The 21,866-nt window shown below is 42.8% G+C and overlaps 1 protein-coding gene across 2 annotated transcripts in view; it reads right to left on the minus strand.

The window, feature by feature from the left end:
• Positions 1-21,866, minus strand: part of LOC117521670 (A disintegrin and metalloproteinase with thrombospondin motifs 7) — a 220,760-nt gene that overhangs the window by 110,177 nt on the left and 88,717 nt on the right. For both annotated transcript variants that reach the window (XM_034183002.1, XM_034183010.1), the window contains exons 15-17: positions 19,269-19,513; positions 18,847-18,988; positions 10,211-10,337 (exon numbers count right to left, since the gene is read on the minus strand). In XM_034183002.1, the coding sequence (XP_034038893.1) occupies positions 10,211-10,337; positions 18,847-18,988; positions 19,269-19,513 (514 nt within the window). The remainder of the gene's footprint in view (positions 1-10,210; positions 10,338-18,846; positions 18,989-19,268; positions 19,514-21,866) is intronic.

A 21,866-nucleotide genomic window follows, 5' to 3' on the forward strand; every position in this document is an offset into this window, starting at 1 on the left:
ACAAAGACCACAACCCTGACACATAACGACACACACAAGACTCAGGGAGACAGACACCCTCTCTACTTTTAAGATTAGGCTTAAAACTTTCCTTTTGCTAAAGCTTATAGTTAGGGCTGGATCAGGTGACCCTGAACCATCCCTTAGTTATGCTGCTATAGACGTAGACTGCTGGGGGGTTCCCATGATGCACTGTTTCTTTCTCTTTTGCTCTGTATGCACCACTCTGCATTTAATCATTAGTGATCGATCTCTGCTCCCCTCCACAGAATGTCTTTTTCCTGGTTCTCTCCCTCAGCCCCAACCAGTCCCAGCAGAAGACTGCCCCTCCCTGAGCCTGGTTCGCTGGAGGTTTCTTCCTGTTTAAAAGGGAGTTTTCCTTCCCACTGTAGCCAAGTGCTTGCTCACAGGGGGTCGTTTGACCGTTGGGGTTTACATTATTATTGTATGGCCTTGCCTTACAATATAAAGCGCCTTGGGGCAACTGTTTGTTGTGATTGGCGCTATATAAAAAAATTGATTGATTGATTGATTGATTGACACATAACAATGACACACAACAAAGACTCAAAACCCTGACACATAACAATGACACACAACAAAGACTCACAACCCTGACACATAATGACACACAACAAAGACTCACAACCCTGACACACAACAAAGACTCACAACCCTGACATAACAAAGACTCACAAACCTGACACATAACAATGACACACAGCAAAGACTCACAACCCCGACACATAACATCGACACAAAACAAAGACACAACCCCGACACATAACGACACACAACAAAGACTCACACCCTGACATAATGACACACAACAAGACTCACAACCCTGACACACAACAAAGACTCACAACCCTGACACATAATGAACACAACAAAGACTCAAACCCTGACACACACAAAGACTCACAACCCTGACACATAACAAAGACTCACAACCCTGACAGATAACAATGACACACAACAAAACTCACAACCCTGACAGATAATAACTCACAACAAAGACTCACAACCCTGACACATAACGACACACAACAAAGACTCACAACCCCGACACATAACAACGACACACAACAAAGACTCACAACCCTGACACATAACAACGACACAAACAAAGACTCACAACCCTGACACATAACAAAGACTCACAACCCCGACAGATAACAATGACACGCAACAAAACTCACAACCCTGACACATAACAATGACACACAACAAAGACTCACAACCCTGACACATAATGACACACAACAAAGACTCACAACCCTGACACATAACAAAGACTCACAACCCCGACAGATAACAATGACACACAACAAAACTCACAACCCTGACAGATAATAACTCACAACAAAGACTCACAACCCTGACACATAACAACGACACAAACAAAGACTCACAACCCTGACACATAAAGACTCACAACCCCGACAGATAACAATGACACGCAACAAAACTCACAACCCTGACACATAACAATGACACACAACAAAGACTCACAACCCTGACACACAACAAAGTCTCACAACCTTGACACATAACAATGACACACAACAAAGACTCACAACCCTGACAGATAATGACACACAACAACGACTCACAACCCTCACACACAACAAAGACTCACAACCCCGACAGATAACGACAAACAACAAAGTCTCACAACACTGACACATAACAACGGCACACAACAAGACTCACAATCCTGACAGATAACAACGACTCACAACACTGACATACAACAAAGACTCACAACCCCGACACATAACAATGACACACAACAAAGCCTCACAACCCTGACACATAACGACACACACAAAGACTCACAACCCTGACACATAACAAAGACTCACAACCCCGACAGATAACAACGACACACAACAAAACTCACAACCCTGACAGATAATAACTCACAACAAAGACTCACAACCCTGACACATAACGACACACAACAAAGACTCACAACCCGACACATAACAAAGACTCACAACCTGACACATAACAACGACACAAACAAAGACTCACAACCCTGACACATAACAAAGACTCACAACCCCGACAGATAACAATGACACGCAACAAAACTCACAACCCTGACACATAACAATGACACACAACAAAGACTCACAACCCTGACACATAATGACACACAACAAAGACTCACAACCCTGACACATAACAAAGACTCACAACCCGACAGATAACAATGACACAACAAAACTCACAACCCTGACAGATAATAACTCACAACAAAGACTCACAACCCTGACACATAACAACGACACAAACAAAGACTCACAACCCTGACACATAACAAAGACTCACAACCCCGACAGATAACAATGACACGCAACAAAACTCACAACCCTGACACATAACAATGACACAACAAAGACTCACAACCCTGACACATAACAATGACACACAACAAAGACTCACAACCCTGACACATAACAATGACAGACAACAAAGTCTCACAACCTTGACACATAACAATGACACACAACAAAGACTCACAACCCTGACAGATAATGACACACAACAACGACTCACAACCCTCACACACAACAAGACTCACAACCCCGACAGATAACGACACACAACAAAGTCTCACAACACTGACACATAACAACGGCACACAACAAAGACTCCCATCCTGACAGTAACAACGACTCACAACACTGACATACAACAAAGACTCACAACCCGACATAACAATGACACACAACAAAGACTCACAACCCTGACACATAACATCGACACAAACAAAGACTCACAACCCCGACAGATAACAACTCACAACAAAGACTCACAACCCTGACACATAACGACACACAACAAAGACTCACAACCCTGAACATAATAATGACACACAACAAAGACTCACAACCCTGACACAAACAACGACACACAACAAAGACTCACAACCCCGACACATAACATCGACACAAAACAAAGACTCACAACCCCGACACATAACAACGACACACAACAAAGACTCACAACCCCGACACATAACAACGACACACAACAAAGACTCACAACCCTGACACATAACATGACACACAACAAAGACTCAAACCCTGACAACAACAAAGACTCACAACTCAGACAGATAACAATGACAGAACAAAACTCACAACCCTGACACATAACAATGACAAAACAAAGACTCACAACCCTGACAGATAACAACTCACAACCCTGACACACAACAAAGACTCACAACCCTGACACATAACAATGACACACAACAAAGCCTCACAACACTGACACATAACAATGACACACAACAAAGACTCACAACCCCGACACACATCAATGACATACAACAAAGACTCACAACAAAGACTCACAACCCTGACACATAATAACAACTCACAACAAAGACTCACAACCCTGACACATAACAACGAGACACAACAAAGACTCACAACCCTGACAGATAACAATGACACGCAACAAAACTCACAACACTGACACATAACAATGACTCACAACCCTGACACACAACAAAGACTCACAACCCCGACACATAACAATGACACACAACAAAGCCTCACAACGCTGACATATATCATATCAATGACACACAACAAAGACTCACAACCCCGACAGATAACTCACAACAAAGACTCACAACCCCGACACATAACTCACAACAAAGACTCACAACCCCGACACATAAATCACAACAAAGACTCACAACCCTGACACATAACAATGACACACAACAAAGACTCACAACCCCACATAACAATGACACACAACAAAGACTCACAACCTGACACATAACAACGACACACAACAAAGACTCACAACCCCGACACATAACATCGACACAAAACAAAGACTCACAACCCCGACACATAACAACGACACACAAAAAGACTCACAACCCCGACACATAACAATGACACACAACAAAGACTCACAACCCTGACACATAACAATGACACACAACAAAGACTCACAACCCTGACACAACAAAGACTCACAACTCAGACAGATAACAATGACACAGAACAAAACTCACAACCCTGACACATAACAATGACACACAACAAAGACTCACAACCCTGACACACAACAAAGACTCACAACCCCGACAGATAACAATGACACACAACAAAACTCACAACCCTGACACATAACAATGGCACACAACAAAGACTCACAACCCTGACAGATAACAACTCACAACCCTGACACACAACAAAGACTCACAACCCTGACACATAACAATGACACACAAAAGCCTCACAACACTGACACATAACAATGACACAAACCCTGACACACACAACAAGACTCACAACCCGAAAACACATCAATGACATACAACAAAGACTGACAACAAAGACTCACAACCCTGACACATAAACAACTCACAACAAAGACTCACAACCCCGACACATAACAATGACACACAACAAAACTCACAACCCTGACAGATAACAATGACACGCAACAAAACTCACAACACTGACACATAACAATGACTCACAACCCTGACACACAACAAAGACTCACAACCCCGACACATAACAATGACACACAACAAAGCCTCACAACCCTGACACATATCAATGACACACAACAAAGACTCACAACCCCGACAGATAACTCACAACAAAGACTCACAACCCCGACACATAACTCACAACAAAGACTCACAACCCCGACACATAAATCACAACAAAGACTCACAACCCCGACACATAATGACACACAACAAAGACTCACAACCCCGACACACAACAAAGACACAACAAAGACTCAGGGAGACAGACACCCTCTCTACTTTTAAGATTAGGCTTAAAACTTTCCTTTTTGCTAAAGCTTATTGTTAGGGCTGGATCAGGTGACCCTGAACCATCCCTTAGTTATGCTGCTATAGACGTAGACTGGGGGGGTCCCCATGATGCACTGTTTCTTTCTCTTTTGCTCTGTATGCACCACTCTGCATTTAATCATTAGTGATCGATCTCTGCTCCCCTCCACAGCATGTCTTTTTCCTGGTTCTCCCCTCAGCCCCAACCAGTCCCAGCAGAAGACTGCCCCTCCCTGAGCCTGGTTCTGCTGGAGGTTTCTTCCTGTTAAAAGGGAGTTTTTTCCTTCCCACTGTAGCCAAGTGCTTGCTCACAGGGGGTCGTTTTGACCGTTGGGGTTTTACATAATTATTGTATGGCCTTGCCTTACAATATAAAGCGCCTTGGGGCAACTGTTTGTTGTGATTTGGCGCTATATAAAAAAATTGATTGATTGATTGATTGATTGACACTAACAATGACACCAACAAAGACTCACAACCCTGACACACAACAAAGACTCACAACCCTGACACATAATGACACACAACAAAGACTCACAACCCTGACACACAACAAAGACTCACAACCCTGACACATAATGACACACAACAAAGACTCACAACCCTGACACATAACAAAGACTCACAACCCTGACACTAACAAAGACTCACAACCCTGACATATAACAATGACACCAACAAAGACTCACAACCCGACACATAACATCGACACAAAACAAAGACTCACAACCCGACACATAACAACGACACACAACAAAGACTCACAACCCTGACACATAATGACACACAACAAAGACTCACAACCCTGACACACAACAAAGACTCACAACCGTGACACATAACAAAGACTCACAACCCCGACAGATAACAATGACAAAAACTCACAACCCTGACAGATAATAACTCACAACAAAGACTCACAACCCTGACACATAACGACACACAACAAAGACTCACAACCCCGACACATAACAACGACACACAACAAAGACTCACAACCCTGACACAGCACAACGACACAAACAAAGACTCACAACCCTGACACATAACAAAGACTCACAACCCGACAGATAACAATGACACGCAACAAAACTCACAACCCTGACACATAACAATGACACACAACAAAGACTCACAACCCTGACACATAATGACACACAACAAAGACTCACAACCCTGACACATAACAAAGACTCACAACCCCGACAGATAAACAATGACACACAACAAAACTCACACCCTGACAGATAATAACTCACAACAAAGACTCACAACCCTGACCACATAACAAAGACTCACAACCCCGACAGATACAATGACACGCAACAAAACTCACAACCCGACACATAACAATGAACACACCAACAAAGACTCACAACCCTGACACATAACAACGACACAACAAAGACTCACAACCCTGACACATAACAAAGGACTCACAACCCCGACAGATAACAATGCACACAACAAGAGGACTCACAACCCTGACACATAACAATGACAGACAACAAAGTCTCACAACCTTGACACATAACAATGACACACACAAAGACTCACAACCCTGACAGATAATGACACACAACGACTCACAACCCCGACAGATAACGACACACACAAAGTCTCACAACACTGACACATAACAACGGCACACAACAAAGACTCCCATCCTGACAGATAACAACGACTCACAACACTGACATACAACAAAGACTCACAACCCCGACACATAACAATGACACACAACAAAGCCTCACAACCCTGACACATATCAATGACACACACAAAGACTCACAACAAAGACTCACAACCCCGACAGATAACAACTCACAACAAAGACTCACAACCCTGACACATAACGACACACAACAAAGACTTACAACCCTGACACATAACAATGACACACAACAAAGACTCACAACCCTGACACATAACAACGACACACAACAAAGACTCACAACCCCGACACATAACATCGACACAAAACAAGACTCACAACCCGACACATAACAACGACACACAACAAAGACTCACAACCCCGACACATAACAACGACACACAACAAAGACTCACAACCCTGACACAAACAATGACACACAACAAAGACTCACAACCCTGACACACAACAAAGACTCACAACTCAGACAGATAACAATGACACAGAACAAAACTCACAACTCAGACAGATAACATGACACAGAACAAAACTCACAACCCTGACACACAACAAAGACACAACAAAGACTCACAACCCCGACACATAACAATGACACACAACAAAACTCACAACCCTGACACATAACAATGACACACAACAAGACTCACAACCCTGACACATAACAATGACAGACAACAAAGTCTCACAACCTTGACACATCACAATGACACACAACAAAGACTCACAACCCTGACAGATAACGACACACAACAAAGACTCACAACCCTGACATAACGACACACAACAAAGACTCACAACCGACAGATAACAACGATACACAACAAAGACTCACAACCCTGACACATAACAAAAACACAAAACAAAGACTCACAACCCCGACACATAACAATGACACACAACAAAGACTCACAACCCTGACACACAACAAAGACTCACAATCCCGACAGATAACAAAAACACAAAACAAAGACTCACAACCCCGACACATAACAATGACACACAACAAAGACTCACAACAAACACTCACAACCCTGACAGATAACGACACTCAACGACTCACAACCCTGACACATGGAGGTGATATCTTATGGTTAAGCATTAGGCTTGACACCAGAGGATCCTCGGTTCAACTCCCGCCAGACCTGACATGGTGTGTGTGTGTGTGTGTGTGTGTGTGTGTGTGTGTGTGTGTGTGTGTGTGTGTGTGTGTGTGTGAGGCAACATTGTAAACAACACAACAAGGCCAGAAGCACTTTGAGCTTCTGGTTCATTGGCGGCAGTGGTGGGCACACTTCCGATAATCCGATAACAGATAATTATCGAAGATAATGTTTTCATTATCGGATTATTTTTTTAGATAACTTTAAAAACCATCATCGGACTAATTGCCAACCGATAACGTTTAGACCGATAACGTACTAAACCAACCTGAACAGTGAAAAACATTTTTAAAACTTAAAAGCAGTTGAGACCTACCTGTTAAAAGTTTCCTAATAGGTATATTGTGCTACCCTCTGCAAACAGAAGAGAGCTGTTTTCATTAAAAACCTGCTCTATCCTCTGTAGGTAAAGGAGACCTTTAACACCGTAGTGATATAACCGCAATATCACCCAAGTCATCCAGAGGCATACATTTTTTTCAAATTTTAACCTACTCATTTGGACAAGTTATTAAAATTACTGTCATGTCTGAAGTTTTATAAAGTGAAAATATCAGCTATATGTTTTCGTTTTAAATTAATGTGCTAATTTTTAAGGTTTTGTGAGCACATGCTTTGCCTGGCAGCAATGCATTATGGGTAGCATAGGGTAATCTCAAACGTCACAACAGGACAAATGCATTCAGACACTCTGTTCAGGCTCCACGGACAACAGCCTTAAACTCTAGTGCATAAAAACTCTCATGAATTATTCTCTGGGGTTTATAGATGTTATTGTATTTGTGTTTAAAATTCCACGCATCTTAAATGTAGCAGACGGATTATCTGGAATTTTGTTTGGCAAGTTTTCAAGGCTGCTACGGCCATCTACTGGCCAGTAGTGTTCATGGCAGTATTCGCCCCAAGTACTAAGCGTCTGGGCACCAGTAGATGGCAGTGTTCTATTTATTTTGACCTGGTTATATCAGATGGTGGTCAAATCAACTTTTGGGCTTTGCAAATGGCTTTTTTTTTTTTTTTTTTTTTTTTTACAAATTAGTTTAAAAACAAAACAACAACAACAAAAAAACATTACAAGACAGCTCTGCGGTTGGATGCTTTGTAGCTCTTCAGCAGCAGGAGGTGGTCGTGAGATGTTTAAAGCTTGTTACTCCACTACACGATGCAGGACGCGTGATTAACCTGAAACTCGGTCCAAAAAACTACTCCTCACGAATGAAAAATCATCTGAAAAATGGCCAAAACACGCACAGGTAAAGCCAACATTTATGTGTCAAGATAAGGCTTTTCAGAACTGACCAATTGTTAACCTTGTCCTTTGTTTTAGCTGTTTTCACTATTATTATTGCATTTTAACCTGTGAAGTGCTTTGTGACTTATGTCTGTGAAAGGCACTATATAAATAAATTTACTTACTTACTTACTAATATTGAGTGCACGTTTCAAACATCATAAAATGTGCGCACATCATCAAACATTTTCTCCGCATGCAAAACATTTTGCGATGACACTTCCAGGGCTCCATAAAAATGCCTGTTTTTAACAAATAAAAATGGAATATTTTACAAAAGCACATTATTTTTAAACCAACACACGACACACGTTACATTAACGGTTGGTTTACATAATGAATGACTGAATTCAGCTTCTTAGTAATTGCAAATGTACTAGAGCCAATACTGGGAATTTATCGGTTATCGATTATCTGTAAGTTCCGATACATTTTTGGGCGGGTTTATCGGTTTATCTTTATCAAAGATAACTTTTCAGTTATCTGATTATCGTTATCGAAGTTAATTTTTGGTTATCTGTGCCCACCACTGGATTCGCAGTGGGCGTTTCTCTCTCCTCTCCACTCTTCTGGTGCTTTCCACGCTCACCTGCTCTCATTTTGCTGCTCATCATTGGGTGTTTATATACTGCTCATTCTGCTTTGTTTCTTCGCCAGATTTGATGAGCCTTGTGCCTTCTTCCTAGTTCTCGGTTTTGTATTCCATAGTCCTGGCCTGCCTCATCGTGTGTCGACCTCCTGCCCGTTTGTTCCAACCTTGCTAAGCTGATGATTGTTGTAGTGATGCTGTGGTTTTTGGACTTCCTTCCCATGTACCGACCTTTGGCTAACCTCGCCACTAAAGTCTTTCATCCAGAGCTGTTTGTGTGAGCCTTGCATTTGTGTCCTAACCAACCCCGCCTGTCACGGTCATGTCGGAGCGACTCCTCTGGGGTCCTCCTGCTGTTTCCTGGTGTGTCAATGAAGGTTGACCCAGAAATTGACATGAAAGATAAATTCTGGTTAAGATCAAGGAATTTGATTTTCAAGTCAATTTGTATCAAATGTAGCACACCTAGGTGGAGTCCAGAATCAGGTTGACAAGGTCAAAAAGAGGTCAATCATTTGGGTGAAGGTCAAGGTCATTGAGGTTTAAATGTGGGATTGTTGTCACTGGGCACTGCCTTCATGCCCATGGGTAGTATTACCTCATTGATTACACGGTGATATGTGGTGCAGAAATATAAATGACTCACACAGCTGGACACGCCTCCTTCTTACAGCTGATTTGTCTGTCGTCAGCTTGGGTTAGCGGGTCACAGAAGTGCTTCTCCACAATCCCAGTTGTTTTCTCCACACAGTGGACAATCTGCCTCTGAACCCCTGGAAGAGCAGTGAGATAAGAAACAACCAACTTCAAATATGAAGTCAGTCACAGGCATCATGTTTCAGTCTGTCCCAATCATGTGGTTTTGGCTCCAACCTGATCCAAGTTCTTCAAGTGTCACACAGCAAAACTTTGCAAATGTAGGAGATGAGGTGGTCACAGCATGTATTCAAACACTTCACTTGGACCACACAATTCCCTCTCCAGCAGATGGAACCCATTTTGGTAGATTTCCCTGAATGGATGTCCTCCTCCAGTTGCTGTTTTTGCTGAGCAACGAGATTTTTGTTTCCCCATCTCTTGACAACATTGTGCCATGTTGCATTGTGCAACCATTCTGGTGATACCAGAAGATGAGGACATGTGTGCTTCACCTCAGGCAGCTTTGGTGGATAAACACTGAATAAATATTTTCCCTTTCGTATGGCTAGCATACTGGCATAGTATGTTACTATGCTTGTTACTCTTTTAACCCCTTCTAAGCCTGTATATCCCATCGATGGAAAATTTCATTTTTTATTTGTGAGATACTGTCAAGCCAAAATGAGGCGGGTGGTAGGGTAGGGGGTTAAATTCATTTTATTAGTAAACGGAGCGTGCCGCGGCCTCAACTTTATCTAATTCTGGGTCTTTTAGTGAAGCTTAGGGTTAGTGGCCGGCGATCGCCTTAGTATTTCTTCTGTTTTTCTGGTTGTTTAATGCTGACAAATTATACTGTATTTCTTGTCTTTCTGCTGCCTGATTTTGTTTATCTCTCTGTTTAAGGTGCAGCTCCATCCAGAGATGGGAGTGGGTTCTGCAGGCCCCCTGTCCTGGACACCAGCATGGACTCCAAAAATTTCCTATATATATTTGTATTGTCAGCTGTGTCGGTAGCATGGCTCAAGCAGAGGGTCTTCCAGGGTGCTGGACAACCCTCTGTCAATGACTAAGTGCTCATCTCAATAATGCCCTTTGTTTTGGTGCCCTTTCTTTTTCCTGTTTTCTATTTCTTCAGCTTTGTAAAACTTTGTAAAAACCTTGTACCTGTTAGCATGGCCTGAGCAGTGGGTCACCCCTTGAGTCTGGTCTGCTCAAATCATCAGAGGGTGTTTTTTTCTTACCACTGTGATCTGTGTTCTTGATCTGGGGGTTGGTAAGGTTAGACCTTACTTGTGTGAAGTGCCTTGAGGCAACTTTGTTGTGATTTGGCACTATGTCCTACTGACTACCAGGACACACACACATATACATATATATATATATATATATATATATAAACACACACAGTTGTATGCAAAGGTTTGGGTACCCCTGATGATTTCCATGATTTTCCTTTATAAATCATTGGTTGTCTGGATCAGAAATTTCAGTTAAATATACAAACACACTGATATTTGAGAAGTGAAATGAAATTTCTAGTATTTACAGAAAGTGTGCAATAATTATTTAAACAAAATCAGGCAGGTGCATAAATTTGGGCACCCTTGAATAATTAGCACTAATTATTGGAACACAAACTTGATTTGGTAAGCTCATTGACCCTTGACCTCCTTACACAGGTGAATCCAGTCATGAGAAAGGGTATTTAAAGTGGCCATTTGCAAATGTTTCCCCTCTTTGCATCTCTTCTAATGAGTGGCAACATGGGAGGCTCTAAACAACTCTCAAAGGACCTGAAAACAAATATTGTTCAATATCAGGGTTTAGGGGAAGGATACAAAAAGCTATCTCAGAGATTTCAGCTGTCAGTTTCCACTGTGAGGAACATAGTGAGGAATGGAACATCACAGGCACAGTACTAGTTAAGGCCCGAAGTGGCAGGCCAGGAAAAATCTCAGATAAACTGAAGTGAAGGATGGTGAGAACAGTCATAGTCAAACCACAGACCTGCTCCGAAGACCTACAACATGATCTTGCTACAGATAGTGTCTCTGTGCATCGTTCAACTATACAGCGCACTTTGCACAAGAAGATGCTGTATGATGTTGTAATGCAGATGAAGCCTTTTCTGCATACACAAGCCAGCTTCATTTTGGCATAAGGTGCTGTGGACATCGTGAAACTAAAATTGAGTTATTTGGACATAACATGGGGCAGTATGCATGGCTGAAAAAGAACACAGCATTCCAAGAAAAACACTTGCTACCTACAGGAAAAATTGGAGGTGGTTCCATCATGTTGTGTGGCTGTGTGGCCAGTGCAGGTACTGGGAATCTTGTTAAAGTTGAGGGTCATATGATGGTGGTTGGCTCTCACTGCGGTATTGTATCACTTCCTGTTCCGGAGCACAGCGGTGTTTTTCTGTATCTGTTAGCTGTTTAATCTGCGCAGTTAGATTGATCTAGTTATCTAGATTACGATTTGTTTCCCAGTGTAATCTTTACGTGCCTTAACTAAAGCACTCCTTCTGCTGAATCACCTCTAAATTATTTACACATTATTCACTTTGCGTGTTTTTAGGAATCCGCTAGGTTAGCGTAGCTACTAGCTCTTAGCCGATTTAGCATGGCGGCTTCTCCTGTCTCTCCCGCACTTTTCTGCTCTGGGTGTGAAATGTTTAGTTATTCCTCGGCCTCCTTTAGCAGTAACGGTACTTGTAATAATTGTAGCTTATTCGTAGCTTTGGAGGCCAGGCTGGGCGAATTGGAGACTCGGCTCCGCACCATGGAAAATTCTACAGCTAGCCAGGCCCCTGCAGTCGGTGCGGACCAAGGTAGCTTAGCCGCCGTTAGTTCCCCCCTGGCAGATCCCGAGCAGCCGGGAAAGCAGGCTGACTGGGTGACTGTGAGGAGGAAGCGTAGCCCTAAACAGAAGCCCTGTGTACACCGCCAACCCGTTCACATCTCTAACCATTTTTCCCCACTCGACGACACACCCACCGAGGATCAAACTCTGGTTATTGGCGACTCTGTTTTGAGAAATGTGAAGTTAGCGACACCAGCAACCATAGTCAATTGTCTTCCGGGGGCCAGAGCAGGCGACACTGAAGGAAATTTGAAACTGCTGGCTAAGGCTAAGCGTAAATTTGGTAAGATTGTAATTCACGTCGGACAATGTCAGACTCTGTAGTTTTCTCTGGGCCCCTCCCCAATCGGACCGGGAGTGACATGTTTAGCCGCATGTTCTCCTTGAATTGCTGGCTGTCTGAGTGGTGTCCAAAAAATGAGGTGGGCTTCATAGATCATAGATAATTGGCAAAGCTTCTGGGGAAAACCTGGTCTTGTTAGGAGAGACGGCATCCATCCCACTTTGGATGGAGCAGCTCTCATTTCTAGAAATCTGGCCAATTTTCTTAAATCCTCCAAACCGTGACTATCCAGGGTTGGGACCAGGAAGCAGAGTTGTAGTCTTACACACCTCTCTGCAGCTTCTCTCCCCCTGCCATCCCCTCATTACCCCATCCCCATAGAGACGGTGTCTGCTCCCAGACCACCAATAACCAGCAAAAATCTATTTAAGCATAAAAATTCAAAAAGAAAAAATAATATAGCACCTTCAACTGCACCACAGACTAAAACAGTTAAATGTGGTCTATTAAACATTAGGTCTCTCTCTTCGAAGTCCCTGTTGGTAAATGATATAATAATTGATCAACATATTGATTTATTCTGCCTTACAGAAACCTGGTTACAGCAGGATGAATATGTTAGTTTAAATGAGTCAACACCCCCGAGTCACACTAACTGTCAGAATGCTCGTAGTACGGGCCGGGGCAGAGGATTAACAGCAATCTTCCATTCCAGCTTATTAATTAATCAAAAACCCAGACAGAGCTTTAATTCATTTGAAAGCTTGTCTCTTAGTCTTGTCCATCCAAATTGGAAGTCCCAAAAACCAGTTTTATTTGTTATTATCTATCGTCCACCTGGTCGTTACTGTGAGTTTCTCTGTGAATTTTCAGACCTTTGTCTGACTTAGTGCTTAGCTCAGATAAGATAATTATAGTGGGCGATTTTAACATCCACACAGATGCTGAGAATGACAGCCTCAACACTGCATTTAATCTATTATTAGACTATTGGCTTTGCTCAAAAAGTAAATGAGTCCACCCACCACTTTAATCATATCTTAGATCTTGTTCTGACTTATGGTATGGAAATTGAAGACTTAACAGTATTCCCTGAAAACTCCCTTCTGTCTGATCATTTCTTAATAACATTTACATTTACTCTGATGGACTACCCAGCAGTGGGGAATAAGTTTCATTACAGTAGAAGTCTTTCGGAAAGCGCTGTAACTAGGTTTAAGGATATGATTCCTTCTTTATGTTCTCTAATGCCATATACCAACACAGTGCAGAGTAGCTACCTAAACTCTGTAAGGGAGATAGAGTACCTCGTCAATAGTTTTACATCCTCATTGAAGACAACTTTGGATGCTGTAGCTCCTCTGAAAAAGAGAGCTTTAAATCAGAAGTGTCTGACTCCGTGGTATAACTCACAAACTCGTAGCTTAAAGCAGATAACCCGTAAGTTGGAGAGGAAATGGCGTCTCACTAATTTAGAAGATCTTCACTTAGCCTGGAAAAAGAGTCTGTTGCTCTATAAAAAAAGCCCTCTGTAAAGCTAGGACATCTTTCTACTCATCACTAATTGAAGAAAATAAGAACAACCCCAGGTTTCTTTTCAGCACTGTAGCCAGGCTGACAAAGAGTCAGAGCTCTATTGAGCTGAGTATTCCATTAACTTTAACTAGTAATGACTTCATGACTTTCTTTGCTAACAAAATTTTAACTATTAGAGAAAAAAATTACTCATAACCATCCCAAAGACGTATCGTTATCTTTGGCTGCTTTCAGTGATGCCAGTATTTGGTTAGACTCTTTCTCTCCGATTGTTCTGTCTGAGTTATTTTCATTAGTTACTTCATCCAAACCATCAACATGTTTATTAGACCCCATTCCTACCAGGCTGCTCAAGGAAGCCCTACCATTATTTAATGCTTCGATCTTAATATGATCAATCTATCTTTGTTAGTTGGCTATGTACCACAGGCTTTTAAGGTGGCAGTAATTAAACCATTACTTAAAAAGCCATCACTTGACCCAGCTATCTTAGCTAATTAGGCCAATCTCCAACCTTCCTTTTCTCTCAAAATTCTTGAAAGGGTAGTTGTAAAACAGCTAACTGATCATCTGCAGAGGAATGGTCTATTTGAAGAGTTTCAGTCAGGTTTTAGAATTCATCATAGTACAGAAACAGCATTAGTGAAGGTTACAAATGATCTTCTTATGGCCTCGGACAGTGGACTCATCTCTGTGCTTGTTCTGTTAGACCTCAGTGCTGCTTTTGATACTGTTGACCATAAAATTTTATTACAGAGATTAGAGCATGCCATAGGTATTAAAGGCACTGCGCTGCGGTGGTTTGAATCATATTTGTCTAATAGATTACAATTTGTTCATGTAAATGGGGAATCTTCTTCACAGACTAAAGTTAATTATGGAGTTCCACAAGGTTCTGTGCTAGGACCAATTTTATTCACTTTATACATGCTTCCCTTAGGCAGTATTATTAGACGGTATTGCTTAAATTTTCATTGTTACGCAGATGATACCCAGCTTTATCTATCCATGAAGCCAGAGGACACACACCAATTAGCTAAACTGCAGGATTGTCTTACAGACATAAAGACATGGATGACCTCTAATTTCCTGCTTTTAAACTCAGATAAAACTAAAGTTATTGTATTTGGCCCCACAAATCTTAGAAACATGGTGTCTAACCAGATCCTTACTCTGGATGGCATTACCCTGACCTCTAGAAATACTGTGAGAAATCTTGAAGTCATTTTTGATCAGGATATGTCATTCAAAGCACATATTAAACAAATATGTAGGACTGCTTTTTTGCATTTACGCAATATCTCTAAAATCAGAAAGGTCTTGTCTCAGAGTGATGCTGAAAAACTAATTCATGCATTTATTTCCTCTAGGCTGGACTATTGTAATTCATTATTATCAGGTTGTCCTAAAAGTTCCCTAAAAAGCCTTCAGTTAATTCAAAATGCTGCAGCTAGAGTACTGACGGGGACTAGAAGGAGAGAGCATATCTCACCCATATTGGCCTCTCTTCATTGGCTTCCTGTTAATTCTAGAATAGAATTTAAAATTCTTCTTCTTACCTATAAGGTTTTGAATAATCAGGTCCCATCTTATCTTAGGGACCTTGTAGTACCATATCACCCCAATAGAGCGCTTCGCTCTCAGACTGCAGGCTTACTTGTAGTTCCTAGGGTTTGTAAGAGTAGAATGGGAGGCAGAGCCTTCAGCTTTCAGGCTCCTCTCCTGTGGAACCAGCTCCCAATTCAGATCAGGGAGACAGACACCCTCTCTACTTTTAAGATTAGGCTTAAAACTTTCCTTTTTGCTAAAGCTTATAGTTAGGGCTGGATCAGGTGACCCTGAACCATCCCTTAGTTATGCTGCTATAGATGTAGACTGCTGGGGGGTTCCCATGATGCACTGAGTGTTTCTTTCTCTTTTTGCTCTGTATGCACCACTCTGCATTTAATCATTAGTGATTGATCTCTGCTCCCCTCCACAGCATGTCTTTTTCCTGGTTCTCTCCCTCAGCCCCAACCAGTCCCAGCAGAAGACTGCCCCTCCCTGAGCCTGGTTCTGCTGGAGGTTTCTTCCTGTTAAAAGGGAGTTTTTCCTTCCCACTGTAGCCAAGTGCTTGCTCACAGGGGGTCGTTTTGACCGTTGGGGTTTTACATAATTATTGTATGGCCTTGTCTTACAATATAAAGCGCCTTGGGGCAACTGTTTGTTGTGATTTGGCGCTATATAAAAAAATTGATTGATATGGATTCCAGTCAATATCAGCAGATTCTTGAGAACAATGTTCATGAATCAGTGACAAAATTGAAGTTGCGCTGGGGCTGGATCTTTCAACAAGACAACGACCCTAAACACTGCTCAAAATCTACTAAGGCATTCATACAAAGGAACAAGTACAACATTCTGGAATGGCCATCTCAGTCCCCAGACCTGAATATTATTGAAAATTTGCGGTGTGATTTTAAGCGGGCTGTCCATGCTCGGAAACCAACAAACCTGAGATGTTTTGTAAAGAAGAATGGTCCAAAATACCTTCAACCAGAATCCAGACTCGCATTGGAAAATATGGGTTATTTCTGCAAAAGGAGGATCTACTAAATATTGATGTATTTTTTCTGTTGTTTCTTGTTTGCTGTTAGTGTTTGGTTTGGGAGTGTCTGGAAAATGTTTGTGTGCCACGCCCGCTCCTGCTCTTTCCCCTGCACCTGTGTCTGATTTTCCCTCATCACACCTGTTATTTAAGCAGCACGTTTCCCTCTTGTCACCGCCAGATTTTGTGCTCCATGCCAGCATTTCCAGCCTTTTTTCACAGTGTCCTAGTCTCCTTGTTCATGTCCTGCCATGTACTGTTTTTTTCAGTCGTGTTTTGAGCTCGCCTATCTCCTCCTGTTTTGGACACTGTTGCTTTTCTCGATCTGCTATCCTGTGAACCGAACCCTGTCAGTTGAACGAGTAAAACCTTTTGAACTTATCTTTTTGTGTCTGAGTCCTGCATTTGTGTCCAGCCAGTTCTGGACTGGGATCCTGACAGACTGTTTGCATTGTGTTTTGCTTGTTCTGTTCTTTTTAGTTTATTGTGTTTGATTGGTTTTGTTGCATGTTAGTTCTCTTGCTGGTCTTTTTTTCCTGCTTGGGTTTTTTCTGTCCCTCTTTGTCATCTTTTTTGCTTGTCTCTTGGTGCTTGGTGGTGGGCGTTGCACTCTGTCTGGCCACACCCTTGTTCTGGCAACACACCCTTGTTCCTAATCTGTAGCTCATCATCTGGGTGTATTTAAGCTTCACTGGTTACACTTGCTTCTCGCCAGATCAATGTGCCTTGTGCCTTCTTTCCAGCTCTGTTCGTGTGGTTTTCTAGTCCTGCCTGCCTCGTGGTGCTTTTTGATCACCTGTCTGTTTACCTGACCACGCCTTTAGCCTGATGACTTTTGTACTGCTTCTCTTGGACTGCCTTCACGTGTACCGACCCCACCTAAGTCTCTCAGTAAACTGTTTTAAACTTCACAGCTGTTTGTCTGAGTCCAGCCAATCGTGACCATCGAGTCTGATAATTATGTGCTGTGTATATAGCATTGTGAAGTTGGACACACCCCCAGATGCCCTTGCATCGTGCATGTGTCCTATATATCATCCAGATTATGTTTTATGTGACCTTTGACTGTAGTTTTCAGATGCTACAGTGACTCTTCTGTCACTACTACAGGGCTGTGTGCTGGAAGATGAATAGCTTTAAAAAAAAGGTGCCTATAAATTCTGGACTAAACCAAGAATATGGATCAGACTTTATGAAGTCAACACAATCAAAAGGAAAATGACTAAATTATCTCAGATTCTGTTCAGGACATCTCAGGAAAGCAAATTTGGGCACTTGGACAGATGTATCCAGGATCTAGTTGATTTAGTGCTACAACAGACAGAAAGGCTTGTTTTGCCAAATAAACTCAACAAGACTAAAACGGTCTTACCCGTTCCACAGGTGGCACTGCAGGGTGTCCACGAACCATATTTCCAGAAGAAACTCAACACAGGGATGTTATTTTCCTCGGAGACATTTTGACTGATTGTGTATTCATAACGCACTCCTGGATTGGTCTCCTGAAAGAGAAGCTGGAACCCACAAGCTGGTATCAATGAATTTATGTTCATTGGCAAACTGCGTTTATGGCTATTTGAGGCAGCAGGTCCTACATACTGTAACCAGTCAAAGCTCTTCCCCATTCAGGAAAGTGCATCCAAACCTTTGACTGGTACGTATGTAGGACATGAGGTCCACTTGTGCCGGTGGTTAGTCCAGGTTTTCATACTGTGGAACATTTCTAATGGGTCAAAATAAACTCAAAACAGTCCAAGTTAAATTTTTTCTTTTGCTATTCATATATTAGTTTACCTGAATCCACAAAGGTTCCAAGGTAGGACCAGAAGAAGTCAGGTTCTCCAGGTGTCCTGTTCTTTTGTAGGTGAACACGGCACCGGCTGCTTTGTAATCGCCGTTCCACTGGATCGTCCAGCCGCCATTCAGAAAATACTTGTCTGCATTGTCGCTTCGCAGAGCCAAGAAATTTCCAGCTTCAGCCACTTCCTCAATCCGGATGTCCCATGATCCCTCTGGGATCAGTCCAACGTCGACGTAGCCTTGAGAATATTACATCTTAGGGAACCAATAATGCACAAGATTTCCAAATACAAACAAAAACCAAATGAATGAATAAAAGTGAAGAAAAGTGAAGACAAATGTGGCTGAGAATTAAATGTACAGTTCTTTAAATACTGATGTTGATGTGAAGCTGTAATTAATACCCCCATCACACATATGGCCATTGAGGCCGAATGGCCTCAGAAGGACACATCCGGCCACAATCAGGAAATATTGAGGTGCGCTCTGAACATCAACGGACGGCAGTCTGTGAGCATCTACATATTTGGTGCCATTCGCTGTCCCGAGTGTGTTGCACATGTTCAAAACACTCTCGGTGCCATCAAGATGCCACGCACATCTGATGGTGGTCTACATGCAGTTTCTGCATCTACATATTCTGACAGCATGCAAACAGCATCTGAAACAATCTGATCGCGGTCACAGCAAAGCCTGTTGTGCCACAGATGTCCACCTCCACTGGACCCGGGCCAGGGCGGGCAAAGAAAATGTTGATATGTAATAACATGTATGTGGCAGACATTCATCATTTACCGTGAATGTGAACTGCGCACAATCACACCGAAAACATTGTGTGCCGCTGCGCCTGTCCGTGGTCTCATGTGCAATAATGTGTCATAGCGCACGTCAGGCACGGAGCTGAATGGATCTCACAGCTGTAATATGCATATTATTACCTGATCACCATCTAAAAGGCCTCCTGACACGAGCGTGTCTTTGATTCATGCAGCAGCACGCACATCGTCGTGACGATCCCACCTGCTGTGATCCCAGCTGGACGCCGTTCTTTGTTCGCCATGCACTCGCGTGGGCTGGAATTGTCACTCAGCTGTGTGTGTGTGTGTGTGTGTTCATAACAGCTGCGTGAGCCACTAAGCGTGTGCATGTGCGCACACGTGCCACTCGACACCTTTGCTGAAGTCTGCTGGCAGTGGGCCAAGAAGTCACAGCGTGCGTCAGACGCAGCTTTGACACATATGGCATGAGTCCAGTCCATACGCTGGTTGTACTCCGGTGTCAGTACCAGCAGGTCCTGTGCAACGGGAGGAGGACAGCGCTCCCTCCCACTCCGTCCCGTGTTTGCCATCCAGACATTTGGACATTGGGCAGTCTGTAGCACCTTTTATGGCCATCTGACAGCAGTCTGTGTCATCTACCTGTTGTCCACATGCACTCTGGATTCCATCGTGCAGGAGTGGACGAGGTGATCTGGATGTGTTCTGACACGGCTGACCACGCCTCTTTCCCTCCTGACTGCATCCAATTAAGGCAATTTTTGCTGTTTCCGCCTGGTTCCTGTGCATTCTTGCTGTGTGTGATGGGGGCTTAAAGGTTTGTGGCGTGTTCAATAGCAGCCCAGTCTCACATTTTTTTTCGTGTTCCCGTGACGAAATGAGCCAAATTTCGTGATGGGGCTTTTTTTAATTCCCTATTCCTAAACCTACTCCTTGCCCCACTCTAACCATAACCACCCCGACCACTTTTAATTTCGTGCAGCCATCACGGAATGAATGAGAATGAATTTGTGCAGCTGTGACAAAAATGAGGCACTTTTTATCACAATATCACGAACCAGTAGATTCATGTATACTTGTATTTCGTGCTGCTGAATTACGACTTGCCGTGAGACCAGGTTCTCAATAAAGGTCATTTGTTTTTCTTAATCATTTCTTTTAAAGGTGTGATAAACTGAATATATATATATATATATATATATATATAAACTCATGAATGACCTTCAAGTCAACCAACAGCAACCTTCTTGCTGTGAGGCGACAGTGCTAACCGCTGAGCCACCGTCCCGCCTGCCCTCCTGCTTATGTTAGACTTTGATCATCATGATGTACAAGAGTTTGAAAGAATGCTGTAAGGTGGAAAAGTGACCTGTGGAGGAGTCAGTGGTGCAAAGTAAATCAGTATCAGTACATTTCAGGTCATTAGAAGGTGGAGAGACGAGCAGCATGTTTCCATAAAGAGTTCATCAGTCTGATGGCCTGAGGGGAAAAGCTACTGAAGAACCCGGTGGTCCTGCACCGAATGCTACAGGCCGGGGCGCCGCCAGGGATTTTAGGCCCCTTGAAAACAAATCTTACTGCCCCCCCAATCTTATTTTGTCAGTACTATATTTGTATTAGGGGGCTCTCTGGGCCCCTAGAATCCTTCTCCTCATTCTCCCCTTTTTCGGCGCCCCTGGCTGCAGAACCTCGTTCCAGAGGCGAGCAGAGAAAACTGAGGCGTGAGGAGTCACTGATAAAAGTCCTGGCTTGGGACATGCAGCACTGAGGTGTGATGTCCTGAAGGTCTAAAAGAAAAAACACCGTAATTCTGTTG

This window comes from Thalassophryne amazonica, chromosome 2, assembly GCF_902500255.1.
Source record: "Thalassophryne amazonica chromosome 2, fThaAma1.1, whole genome shotgun sequence".
NCBI lineage: Eukaryota > Metazoa > Chordata > Actinopteri > Batrachoidiformes > Batrachoididae > Thalassophryne > Thalassophryne amazonica.